Raw genomic sequence first — 13,203 nt, 5'->3', positions numbered from 1 at the left:
AACTTCTATCTATTATCTATCGAACCCTCGACTCTAACCTATTTAGGAGGTAATCGTAGAACTAGGGGTATGCAAAAGCGTACCTTAAAGTGTTGGACCGAACGTGTTGGTTCCGGGCCGAAAGATTTTTGCAGATAAAGAAACTCTTGTATTGAACTAGCAATCAAACAACATCTGCAACAACTATCAGAAACCAAAGTGATCTAAGCCAGCCTAGTATTTAGAAGACAGCAAAGATCTCTCTCATTTTCTCCATCACCAACTGATATTGCATGGAATACCTTCAGAACAGGAGGTTCAACATATGCTAGGCAGGGTTGTCAGCGCATGAAGATCTATATATATCTCGTAGAGCCCTTCTTTCGAGCTCTTCAGAAGCCACCTCATCCGATGTTGGCATTGCCCACGTGCCACTTATTAAGACGTACCACTTATTTAGACGGATATGATATGGAAGTTACAAAGTACTAACACCAGTCGCCTAGTAAAAACTTTACTACACAGATTTGACAGCTGAAACAGTCACTGGATCTCGCTACAAAAATAAGCAGAAATTCATTTCCTCGTCCATCGTTTGACTCTCCTCAGATAACCTCATTGCTATCACCCTTTCCTTGATACTATTTTCTATAGTCTTTCCCCAACCTTTAGTAGTTAAACTCAGACACGTATTAAAAGCAAGTTCTCACCGCAGCTTTATCTGTTGCTTTATTAAATGTCAAATATTTATTGGTTTACAAATATATTTTCTTCTTAAACTCAAGTACTTTAACCCAGCAGACCACCACCACCACCAAGTAGTCCACCACTGCCACTCGATTGTCCGCCTGGTCTACGACCACCACCAGGCCTCGAACCACCACCACCACCTAGTACACCACCTAAAGTATTGCCTAGATTATCCACTGTTCCAGCATTGTCTCCACCACCGAGCACGCCGCCAACACCGCCCAGCGCTCCACCGACTACATCCGTTAACGGTGCTAACAAACCGCCCAAGCTTTGACATGTTGTAGAAGTCAGCGGTGTGAGTGAGGCGCCCAATACGGAGAGCTCACAAAAACGGAAATCACTATCGGCGCTTAATGCCGTATCCACTTTTATAAAGGGCACACCTTTGCCGGTTACGCTACGAAAGAGCGAGTTGCTGGCAGATTCTTTCTTTTTCTCCTTATCAAATGAAACAGCGAACTTCACTAGCATGCCAATAAAGTTTTTACGCACTTTCAAGTCCTCTTCGTCGACCAGCTTTGCTTCGGCTATGGGATTGCCGAACAGATCATTTGCATCGAACATATAACCGAGTTCGTCGCCATGCGCCACAATTTCGGGGTTATTGCTGCTAGCTTGCTCTGAAACTATCGGTAGACCACGTAAGAAATGTATACCTTTCGAACGCGTACCGTTATATTCGAAGCTATACATAAATGAAGGCGCAATTTGGGACCACACTTGTGTGGTTAGTACGGCGGGCAAATTGAAGAGTATATCGGTAGTGGTTTCAACGACCTAGAAGGGGTTAATACAAATATTATGCAATACAAGTAATTATAAATATTAGTTATCGAAATACCTTCGACAACACTTGATCCAAATTTAATGTCGCCGGCACCTTCAACAAATCGTTGAGCGTGGGTGTCAAAGCGGCCGTTAGACCGGGTAAAACGGGTTTTAAAATTTCTCCCGTTATTTTATCGATACGCAGAAAGCCTGTTAGCTCCTTGAGAACATCGGTGAGTGAATTGAGAAATTCTTGTGCCGAACCAAAGATGCGATTGAGAGTGCCGATGCTAACCGCATTTGCGGTCTCGTGTTTTGTGACACCCGTCAACAACGGTATGGGTTCGAATTTACCGCTGCGTAGTTGTTCTTCCGGTGCACCCACAATTATGCTTGGTAATGCGCGTCCGTCGTTTTCGCCCTCGATGTGTGGTGTGAAGCCGGCACTGCCTGTGAGACCTTTAACAATAGCGCGACCGGCGAGACGTTCCGTTTGGACTTTCGAGTCATTTTCGATGATTTCCTCGGCAGTTTTCTGAAAATATTATGAAGAATTGTAGTGATGAATGTAATGTTTGTATAAAGGCTGGAATTTGATGCTCTTTGTGGTTCATTTCTTTAGATAATATTTTAGCATCGCTTAGAAGAGAGCTTTGCTAGATATAGTGCAGTGATTTGTAATCCTTTATCTGCCTAGATTTGGACCCAATATAGTTTTATTTATACTACCTCCCCTCTCTTTTATATTATTAGGTTAGGTGAGGTTAAGGAGAAGGGTGTTCGGAAGTGTGTGAGGTTGGACATAAAAACCGGTTCTATGGCTTCTTCTAAAGTAAGGTTTATAAAAAATAACTGCAATTTAGAATCGATTTAAAAGTGAATAATATAGACCTAAGAAATATAAACAAGTTTCTTTGTTTCATTTTATAAATTATGAATTGTTATCAACGTTCGTTCGTTTTTTATAGCTGAAATTAATGTACGACCAGTTTTTTTGTTTAATTAAACACATTCGAAATTCGATAAGACGCTGCCAAAACCTAAGTAAAACACATTCCAGCCTCTAATTATCAAAACTCGTTACATATTCGCTTTCGTTTCTACACACAGCTGATTTGGAGCACAATTATACACAGTCAATATTTCAAATGTATGATTATATATATATTTATATATGTATGTACCTCTCGCATGCATTGCACAATCGCCAACTCATTTGTTGTGGGACAACCATTAATGCTCGCCACCTCCTCCACACTCTGTACGGGTTCCTTGTCGGTCGCATATTGCGACAATGCTGTACCCGACATCGCCACCACACCCGATATATCGCTCGCGCTACGTGCCGAACGTGACATCGACAAGTACATGGCACTCGCTGCGCCCGAACCGTGCCCAATAGCCTTGACTCTTTTTGGATCGCCGCCAAAATGATGTATATAATCGTTGACCCAGCGCAAAGCCGCAGCCATATCGAAGATCGCCAAGTTGCCATCGAACTCTTTAGTGCCATCGCCCATAATACCCAACGAACCCAGGCGATATTGCGGCGTCACGACTATTATACCTTGTTGTGCCATAGGTGTTGCGTCGTATTGCGCCGCGGAACCATAACGAAAACCACCGGGATGTATCCAGACGTAGACTGGCAGGCCGGTGGTTTCATCCGGCATATGTGGCGTATACACGTTCAGCAGTAAACAATTCTCATTACCCACTACGCGTCGTGGATCATATGGATCGGGCTGTACGCACGGCGATCCATGTTGTGTGGCGTTAATATCACCGCCCATACGTTTGTAGACGGGACGCGCATAACGCAGTAGTCCAATTGGCGGTTCGGCGTAGTACATGCCGAGGAAGGAGTAGACGCCCGTGCGTGCATTGCGAAAACCTTCGACGCGCGCATCGCGATTAAAGGTGCGCGTAAAGACGACCGGATCGTCTGGCGGGGGCGCCTTCGATTGACGACCACCCACAATACGTTTTACGCGTCTATTCGGCACACCGTCTGCCATAAGCAACGCATCACATAGAATAAACGCACTTGCCAAGAGCACGAAAAGCAGTTTGACCACTTTATTGGTAATGAAATTCACTTGCGGCAGTTTAGAAGACATATCGAGCTTTGGTTATTGCGAGAGTACTTGCTTCCTCCAATTGCCGTATGTTTTTATATCGAATGTCAAACAGTAACTGACGACGCGCCCTGTAAGCGCACAAGTTTTTCGCTCGGCTCAAGCACGCAAGTTGCGAGCTCGCGTCTCTCCGCTTTATGGGTATTTTTGTTTTTCGTAGCGATAGCGGCGATCAGCGGAAGGGTATTATGATTGCTACTGTTGAATGCAGATTAGCTTCAAACGCGAATACTAATGCTGTATATCGCATATATATCCATATATATATATATATATATACAATTTTTCTACATTTTTATTTTGCTCTGTCATTTCGTTGATATAATTAGCGCTGTGTTTGCCCATTGGTAATTCCATATATTGAATTATCTTCAAGCTCAAACAATGTGAGGAATGAATAAAAAACGCAGATTTATCGCGAAACACGTACAATATATAAAATTTCGCTTATTGTTGTTGCTATACATAATAGGTTGCATTTTATTAGAAATACTGTTATAACTGGAAGCTGCAATATTTGTATTATTATTCATAATATTGAAATCCGTTGAGTACGTTTGGAAGATACATAGTCTATATTGCATTTCTTCACCTCCGTATTCTATAGATACACCTTAAAGTAAAATGTATTTTAAACAAGTAAGGAAAGGCTAAGTTCCAATGCAACCGAAATTTTATACTCTCGCAATTTATTGAAGAAATTTTATAAAGATAAAAAAAATTAACCCATAAATTCGGCATAAAGTCCAATAGAATAACGAAAATCGTCATATATAGTATATGAGAGCTGAGGTAATTCCTGAACCGATTTCATTCATTTTCACCAGCAAGGTACACTATATACAAGACTATACGCTCAATTAATTTGGCTAAAATATCTTACATATTAACCAATACATATATGCGGAATAAAGCCCACCGTATTTTTGAAAATCCTATTATTTGGTATATAGCTAGATGTTATGACCCGATTTTAATAATTTTTGGAACAGAGACACACTTTTAGAAGAAAACATTTTCCTCTGAATTACATTAAATTATCTGGGAGATTTACCCATATTTTCGGTTAAAATTTATCCTGGGGCCTTGAAAAGTTATAGTATAGACAATTTTTTCACAAGTGAAGCCAGAGATGAGATGCACTATTTGTGTAAAGTTTTATTCCGCTATCTTCATTGGTTCCTTATGTTTATATTATAAAGTGAAGGATTACAATGGAATTCAAAATTGAGTTCTAAGGAATGTAGTCGTGGTTGTGAACCGATTTCGCCCATTTTTTATCCGTGTTATCAGGGTGTCAAGAAAATATTATATACCGAATTTCATTGAAATCTGTCGAGTAGTTCCTGAGATATGGTTTTTGACCTATAAGTGGACGATGTCACGCCCATTTTCCATTTTGTAAAAAAATCTGAGTGCGGTTTCCTTCTGCTATTTCTTCTGTAAAATTTAATGTTTCTGATGTTTTTCGTTAGTGAGTTAACCCACTTTCAGTCATTTTCAACCTAACCTTTGTATGGGAGGTGGGCGTGGTTATTATCCGATTTCAACTATTTTCATGGTTTGTGGTGGTGTACGTAAGAGAACCGACTGCAGAAAGTTTGGTTTATATAGCTTTATTAGTTTGCGAGTTAAATACAAATAACCAATTTGTGGGCGAGGCCACGCCCACTACCCCAAAAAAATTACACCCAAATATGTCGCTTCCTAGTGCGATCCTTTGTTCCAAATTTTACTTTTATAACTTTATTTATGGCTTAGTTATGACACTTTATGTGTTTTCGGTTTTCGCCATTTTGTGGGCGTGGCAGTGGTCCGATTTTGCCCATTTTCGAAAGCAACCTCTCACGGTCCCAAGAAACATGTGTTCCAAGTTTCGTCAAGATATCTTAATTTTTACTCAAGTTACAGCTTGCACAGACGGACAGGCGGACAGACGGACAGACGGACAGACGGACGAACGGACAGACATCCGGATTTCAAATCTACTCGTCATCCTGATCACTTTGGTATATATGACTCTATATCTAACTCGTTTAGTTTTATGACTTACAAACAACCGGTATGTGAACAAAACTATAATACTCTCTTAGCAACTTTTGTGGCGAGAGTATAAAAAGATGACTCTGTTGCATTATCTCACGATCATGCGTGAGTTATTTGATGTTATAATTTTAGTAGACTATGTAAAGTAAGGTATTTGTTATTCATTACATCGCTTCTAAACCGCATTATTGTAATTTTAGCGCCCTCAAACTGATCTTGTGAAGCTGTGGTTGATTCATAGTTTGACTCCGGGTTGTCAATCAAATGTCAGTTAGGAAAAACCTGTAGCAATGTGTATATAGAACTACAACAACGTCGTTCTCCGAATGCCAAATAATGCTTAGGTCTTTATGGGAACATATTTTTGGAACGTTTATTGGGCCTTTACTAATGTATATCTCCTTGTAGGCCTCGGGTCTAACGTCAGTTAATACTTTCAGTGATTATTATTGTTTTAAAAATGCGTAGCGGATCCAAGCGGAGGAGGCCAAATGTTTGAATGTGTATCACCTTGAAGACTTCGGATCCAGTGCCAGTAAATACTTTATAGCAAATCATAGCGGATCCAAGCGGAGGTACTGTGATCTTGTTGGGACCAACTGTATAAATGTTTATCAGCTTAGAGACCTTGGATCCAGTGAATACTTTAAAAATTCATAACGGGATCTAAGTGGGGGTACTGTGATCTGATAGGAAGCAGAGATAAATATTCCCTTTCGGATCACCAAAATAGCGTTTGCTTTTCTGTTTCTCTATAACCGACGGACAGTGTCGCATTGAGAAGCTTCAAAGTTGGAGAGTCTCTAAAGCATATCCGGCATGTTTTGTTGTAGCTGCAGAAACCCTTATTTAAATTGGGTTGGAATCGTCCGATGGTTTCGATTCCTGTTCGTTCTGACCGTCGTCCAACTGCGTTGCGAACTGATCTTTACTTCATACAATACCATTAAGACATTGTTCGTTCTCATGCGTCATTTGTCGTTGCCAAGCCCTAAAAAGCAGACTCTTATTTTACGTACTAAGACAGCGGCGAACCGCCCACTTGATAGATGGACCAGATCTTTAGCAGTTTTTTCAAAATTTTTCTAGCATTTCGTGACGTAGTGAAATAACCATTGATCGAAGATGCAGTATATAAGCTAACAGTGCTGATATTTATCGGGAATCATAAGTAGAAACATCGAGAGAAAAAACTGGCTCTGGACGTGAGCTAAGGCAATTCCAAATTAATGTAAAAGTATAGCCGGAACCATGTTTTCCAGTTAAAGAGAGTTTCTTTGTATACTAATGTAGCACCGTTAGATCGGACTCTTCAGAAGATGCTTTCAACCCCTCAATGTGAAACAAGTGCCCATATATATTACCATACATAAAATTTGTTGGGTTATTATGATCCCTTATAGCATCACACCTGATTAACCTGCATGTCCGGTGATTGTTTTGATGTGAATACAAGAAATTTCTTTCATCTTCATTCGATTTCCCACAGAAATATGTTTTTTTATGTACAAGTGTAAAAATTATCTGCCAGCAATTATTATTCCGAACCACCTACAATAGCCTGAGAATTTATGATTTTTCCAAACCAAATTAATAATGAATTATAAAAAAGAAGTAGAGTATTCCAGCGCTATTAGCGGCTAGAATCAAAGCACGGCGAGTACTTTACTCGGAGGTAAATGTTTTGACAATTTCATCTGCAATTTTCTCTTTCTTTTATGCGCTCGAACAAGAGGATTAAGTTGTTTTCACTGACAGCGGTCAGTGAGTGTGCGCACACACACACAGGAGAACGGCGGTGTGAAGCAGAATAGATATGTAGGCAACATTGTTTTGTTTTGGTGGAGAAACGGTAGCAATCGGCATTTGCAGCGGCAGCGGCTAATAAAAGAAAATTGCCAATTATCCGAATTTGTGGCACAAATTGATGAAAATCCCTGCAAAGTATTGTATACACATACATACACAAATCCATATAAATATTTCTAATATTTGCTTGTGCGTACCGTACCGACTACTGTGTGTTTTTGCTGGGAAAGTAGCCAACAGGCTTTCAGCTGCCTCGCTTGGTGGCACTATTTTGTATGAAAGGCTATAATTATTGATGTTTTTTGTTATTGCTCTGCGTGCTGCTACTGTATTGGAATCCCGCTTTGGCTTTGGCCCTCAGCCGTTCGAAAGGTGTATCGTGTAAATCTGCTGAATCGGCTTTTTCGCAATTATTATGAGATTTACAGTTGTTTTGCGGTAAATTCTCCGCTAAGCTTCGTATTTGTATTTGAAGTATATTTATGTGTGTGCACTGTAATTGTTGCTTACAACTGTAATATTTGTTAATATGCGCTCATAAGCCTCTCTCAGCTTCTGCTGATGGCGTATCTTGCGGTTGGCAAGTTGTGGTTTGCTTTGGCGATTCACTTTTGTTTGGCTTGAACTGAATATGCAAAATACCAATTTGCACTAATTAACGGGATAATAATTATAAATTGTATATATTTATGGTTTATCGCTGATTTTCATGTGTGGCACACGATTGCGTGTGGTTTCTTTGGAGATTGTGGAGATTTTTCTGTAGTGATAACATTGAGCGCGGTTTGTAAATAAATTGAATTCTCAAAGAAGGTGGTCCAAGATTTATTTGTGTTAAGAAAGCTAAGTTGGATAAAATATAATTGCAGAGCGAATTTCAGTAGGTTTGATTTGGCTGACACCGATTTCTTTTAAAGCTTCGAGATTGACACGTCGAATACTTACTTAAAAAAAGATAAAAATCTCCAGTGCTCTACTACTAGTTTAGAGACCCATTCTGAGGGTTTTACAAAAACCATAAACAGTAAATTATGGAAGAATCAGGTCCACATCTTCAGTTAGATACCAAATGACGTGTATACGGAATCCTATTTTTCCGGTTATAATCCACTATAATACTGAAATATGGTTGGTTCATATATAGTATGTAGTTATAGTCGGCATGTAACTTAGTCTAATACTGATACTGATTTTTAGGGCTAAGTTAGGTTAGGTTAAAGGGCGTATCGCTATACCACAGGAGCTAAAGTCTACATTCCTTTGTGATGCCACAAATCGCTCAAAATGGTTACCCAAGACCCTGACGGAAACTGACGACGAAGCGCTTTGAGCCTTTCACGAATTTGTTGTGGCAACTGATATGTATTCGGGACTGTTCAACTGATTCTCCAAAGTATGTCCTGACAAAATGTTTCAGCCGAGATCTAGCGAAAGGTGCAAAATGAAGGAGAAAGTGCATCAATATCTCAAATTCACCTTTTTCTATGCAACATTGGCCCGTCGGGCAGTGTACAGTAAGAATTCTCACCATTTTGGCGAACTTAAACTTTCGAAGAGCAAACAGTTCAGTAGATCTCCTGCGATCCACCTTAGGCCAGAATGAACTCGCAGTTGCATAGGTACTTGTCGTTGTCCAACGCCTATCGTTTCGACCACTGATCCAACGCGGAGATACAGGAGGACAGTGGGGTACCACCTTATTTCCAATCTGATGAGATTGCAGCTTGAGTGTCCTTACGCGCAAGCTCATCGACTCCGTAGTTCCCTGCGATACCACTATGGCACCAGACGAGTCTGATATTAAAAGAGGTAAAAGCTATTGATAGTAAGGACAAGTACTACTTGACTAGCTTAGAGCGAACAGTCAGCGAGCACATGACCGATTATCAAGGCAACTTTCCTATAAAAAAATCCTCATCCTTTAAAACATAACAATTTCGAAGATATCCTTTTTTGCTTGTTAAGAGTAGATAAACTAAAACCATTCCCGGTTTTCGATGGTTTTATAAGTAGTCATCCCTATCTCTATCTTGCTTTTACTGAGACGGGGAGCCATTGCACTTTCTTCATAACTATCTTTCAAGCAGAAACAAGCTACTGGCCAAATACAAAACCATGCTCAACTCTCGCACACTGCTATCCCTTGTTCCTTTAATATCTATATGTTTCGCATTTGAACCAATAATACCAAAATCGCATGCCACCTAAACCAATAAAACAATTTGTATTTTGTCACCGTGCACACCGCCTAAATTAACCTACAAATTAGAGATTTACACCTACGCAAGTCCCGTACCTAACACTATGTATGCAGATGTGGAAAAGCAATGCGAAAAATTAGTTTGTCATAGGGCGGATCAACGGCAATAAGATGAAAATTAAACATTAATACGACGAAGGAACAATGCGTGACCGATGTGTGACCTATACAAGGGCCAAACAGAACAGTTTACATAATCTGCGGTAAGCAACAGCGATTACAACACATTGTCTACCGAGTTCAAAGAGCTGTTTCTAGGAAACACTGACTCAAGCACAATGAACGCATAAGAGTTTTACGAGCACACGAACAGAGTCGTAGAACTATTGGATTGGACAAGCGCTGGACACTGCAATCATTGATATTTTGTTGGTTAGGGGGAGTTTAGACTACATTGTCTCGGTTAAATAGTAACAATCAGTGCAGAGTGAAAGCAAACAGCTGTGAGTACGCAATCTGCAGGCGAGTGCTACTTCACTTGGACTACACATTCGTATTGAATATTTATTTTTATTTTTTCTATTTTCGATGAGTAAATAAAGACTACATGTATTTCTGGAAGAGTGTGTGTGTCTTCATATGATGGATGTGTTCGTGTTCGTGTGTGTTGTTGTACAAAGTTGAGATATTGTTAATATCCGATTTGCCAATGAAACAATTGATTTGTGTAGTATTTGTTCAATAATACAGTTGATGTAATGCGGTAATCGCTGGGCTACAAACAAACCTAAATATATATATACATATATATTGTGTAGAAGCATGTAGTTCCAGTTATGAATGGGAAAACAGTGCAGTGTTTTGTATTTGTAAAAGTGGACGCTCATTCACCATTATGACCCAACACAATTGTTGTAGTGCAATGTTGAGTAAATAGGTGCACACAAACATACATACACATTGCTATGTTTCTATAGTCATCTTTGTATTGTCCAGCCAGTCCAGCCATTCACTTCACTTGCCCATACATATATATATATATATATCTCATACATACTCGTATAATATCCACTACATTTTGTTTATCTATTTTATTGTACGTACAGGTTTATGAAAATGTTTTGCTAACCTCCTTTCGCTTGTAAAGTTCAAAAGGTTTAAAGTATTACCAGCTTAAGGGATGTTCTACAAGTTATATATCCATATATTTATAGATTTTATTTATATTATTTTGGTGTGTTTTTTTGAAATTTGCCGCCATAGCCATGCACTACATATATATAAACATACATACATATATGTGTAGAGATACAAATTTATACCCATAAGCGGGCACTCTTAAGCGGCTAATGCATGTCTCGATCCACACAATCGGATTTGTGTCTGTTGTTGTCAGCGCTATTGCACCTACACACACATATATACAAACATCACTGCTCTTCGTGTCTTCAAAACACTACACTTCCTACTATGTAGCCTCCTGCACTCACCTCATTCATTGTGTCCGTGTGCCGTTGTATGCTACAGCTTGCACCAAATTTTCGCATTCACTTTCGCATTCCATGTTAGCTGGTGATTTCTGCGCGCAATTAGTCTTTGCTTTTGTTGTAGTAGACACACACACACACATATATATATATTTCATTGCATTCTAAGCGATTTTGGCGATTTGCGCTTGCAGATCCTTTCTAGCCGTAAATCTGCGCATTCGTGCATGCAACTATTCAATTCTACACTAAACGCACACATACATATATATAGCTAAATTTTTATTGTCTCAAACAATTTAGTGCATTTAAATAGATTAACCGCCTTGCAATTTACTTTTACCTTAACTGATCGCCGAAAAATACTCACACATACTCATACACACACATATTCACACATCCTCGCTCCTATTATTCTTCTTCAGTCTCTCGCTAGGTTCCTTTTTTCCACATTTTCTATTATTTCGCCTTTGGTTTTGTTGTTAGCTTGCATTCCGTCGGCATTATTGTCATCGCTTTGTTTCATCTTCGATAATTCCTTAATCTTTAGTTAATTAGTTCATTAAGAGGTTAACTCTCTCTAACACCCACTAATTAGTAGAGCTCTTTATTGTTCTACGGTGCGGTGATTGCAATTAATTTTCATTTTACTCAGCTCATACCTGTGCATTAGGCGGATTTTGTTTGACAAACCGCTTAAGGTGTAGATTTGCATGTGGGATTTTTATGTAAGGAAGAAAAAAATAGTTCCCTAGATGGGTTCGTAGGAGCAAAGTTCAGACTCGAACAACTCAGAGTGTTTTTACAACTTAACAAATGAAAATGGATGTATTTGTTTGGCGTTGAAACCGTTTAGCCGGTTATAGCCGAATCGATGAGAGCGAGCCACTCCTCTATTTCCCTCGCAATTCGGCGCCAGTTGGATATCCCAAGTCCAACAGAGTGGAGGACTTCCCCTTCCTCGGCTTCATCCGGCGGGTACTGCATCGAACACTTTCAGGGCTGGCTGTCCATTCGGACAACATGACAGCGTAGCCGCTGTCTTTTAATTCGCTGAACTATGTCAATGTCGTCGTATAACTTATCGTTTTATCGTCTGCAGTATTCGCCATTGCCATTGTTCTGAGGACCATAAGGTTAGGTTAGGTTAGGTTACTCTGGCAGGCTACAACGCCACACATAGACTAGTTTTGGTCCTTTGTGAAACCAGATGGAGTGCCGTCACTTGATTAATGAGGAGTAGTCATCCTTTAGGATGCCAGCGCTTGTTGCGAATTTCAAAAGACTTTGTGGCTTTACCAACGAAATCTCTTCCAGATTAACGTACTGTGCAGCCCCCAAATATTGAAGCCGTTGTCTTGATAATGCAGGACATTCACAGAAGAGGTGCTCCATTGTTTCTCTGGTGCCTTGCTCTTGACATTTCCTGCAGTCTTCACGATCTATCAGCCCCATCTTGTAGGCGTGCGCCGCCACAAGACAGTGACCAGTGAGTATGCCGATCATATTCCTACATTTGCTTCTATCGAGCGCCAATAGAAATTTCGTGTACTTCTTATCTACCGCCTTGCACATAACTTTTGCGGCTTTGCATCCCGGTATATTCTTCCAGCGCGCTTTGAACTTTTTTACCAAGTTTCTGTCTAGATCATCATATAGACAGTGTATAGGTCTATCAACGTTCATCATATTTTCGGATGACAGTTTTACGCCTCGTTTGGCAATCTCGTCCACTATCTCGTTACCTTCTATGCCCTTGTGGCCTGGCGCCCAGTAGAATTGAAGTCGACCATAAATCTTGCGCAAAATTTCCCTCTCGAAAACTCATAGTGTCGTCTCATCTGATGTTGACATCGTCCACGATAAACATCTGACATCTCACCATAAAGCTGGACGGGAATGATAAGCGTCTTGTAAAGTTTGGTTTTGGTTGGTCTAAAGAGGACTTTACTTGTCAATTAATGAAAATCCTTCGGTTTTTTATATGTTTACATAATTTTAATAATTATTACTAGGACCAAAT

The 13,203-nt window shown here is 39.9% G+C and overlaps 2 protein-coding genes across 2 annotated transcripts in view; one reads left to right on the top strand and one right to left on the bottom strand.

Moving 5' to 3' along the window:
• LOC105215289 (fez family zinc finger protein erm) overlaps positions 1–13,203 on the top strand; it is a 66,976-nt gene that overhangs the window by 36,249 nt on the left and 17,524 nt on the right. The gene's annotated exons all lie outside the window — the stretch shown is intronic.
• On the bottom strand, positions 670–3,715 carry Ces1e (carboxylesterase 1E). Its single transcript, XM_011189073.3, has 3 exons — positions 2,685–3,715; positions 1,574–2,035; positions 670–1,509 (listed from the first exon to the last, which is right to left on the bottom strand). The coding sequence occupies exons 1-3, from the start codon at positions 3,618–3,620 to the stop codon at positions 769–771; spliced, it is 2,139 nt and encodes a 712-aa protein (XP_011187375.2). The 5' UTR covers positions 3,621–3,715; the 3' UTR covers positions 670–768.

Source organism: Zeugodacus cucurbitae, chromosome 3, assembly GCF_028554725.1.
Source record: "Zeugodacus cucurbitae isolate PBARC_wt_2022May chromosome 3, idZeuCucr1.2, whole genome shotgun sequence".
NCBI classification, from domain to species: Eukaryota; Metazoa; Arthropoda; class Insecta; order Diptera; family Tephritidae; genus Zeugodacus; species Zeugodacus cucurbitae.
This window is presented reverse-complemented; position numbering and strand designations above follow the sequence as displayed.

Coding starts and splice junctions, on each gene's coding strand:
- Ces1e (XM_011189073.3), bottom strand. CDS start 3,620: ATGTCTTCTAAACTGCCGCAAGTGAATTTCATTACCAATAAAGTGGTC. Junction 2,036..2,684: donor TTGTGCAATGCATGCGAGAG/GTACATACATAT, acceptor TAATATTTTCAG/AAAACTGCCGAGGAAATCAT. Junction 1,510..1,573: donor TGGATCAAGTGTTGTCGAAG/GTATTTCGATAA, acceptor AACCCCTTCTAG/GTCGTTGAAACCACTACCGA.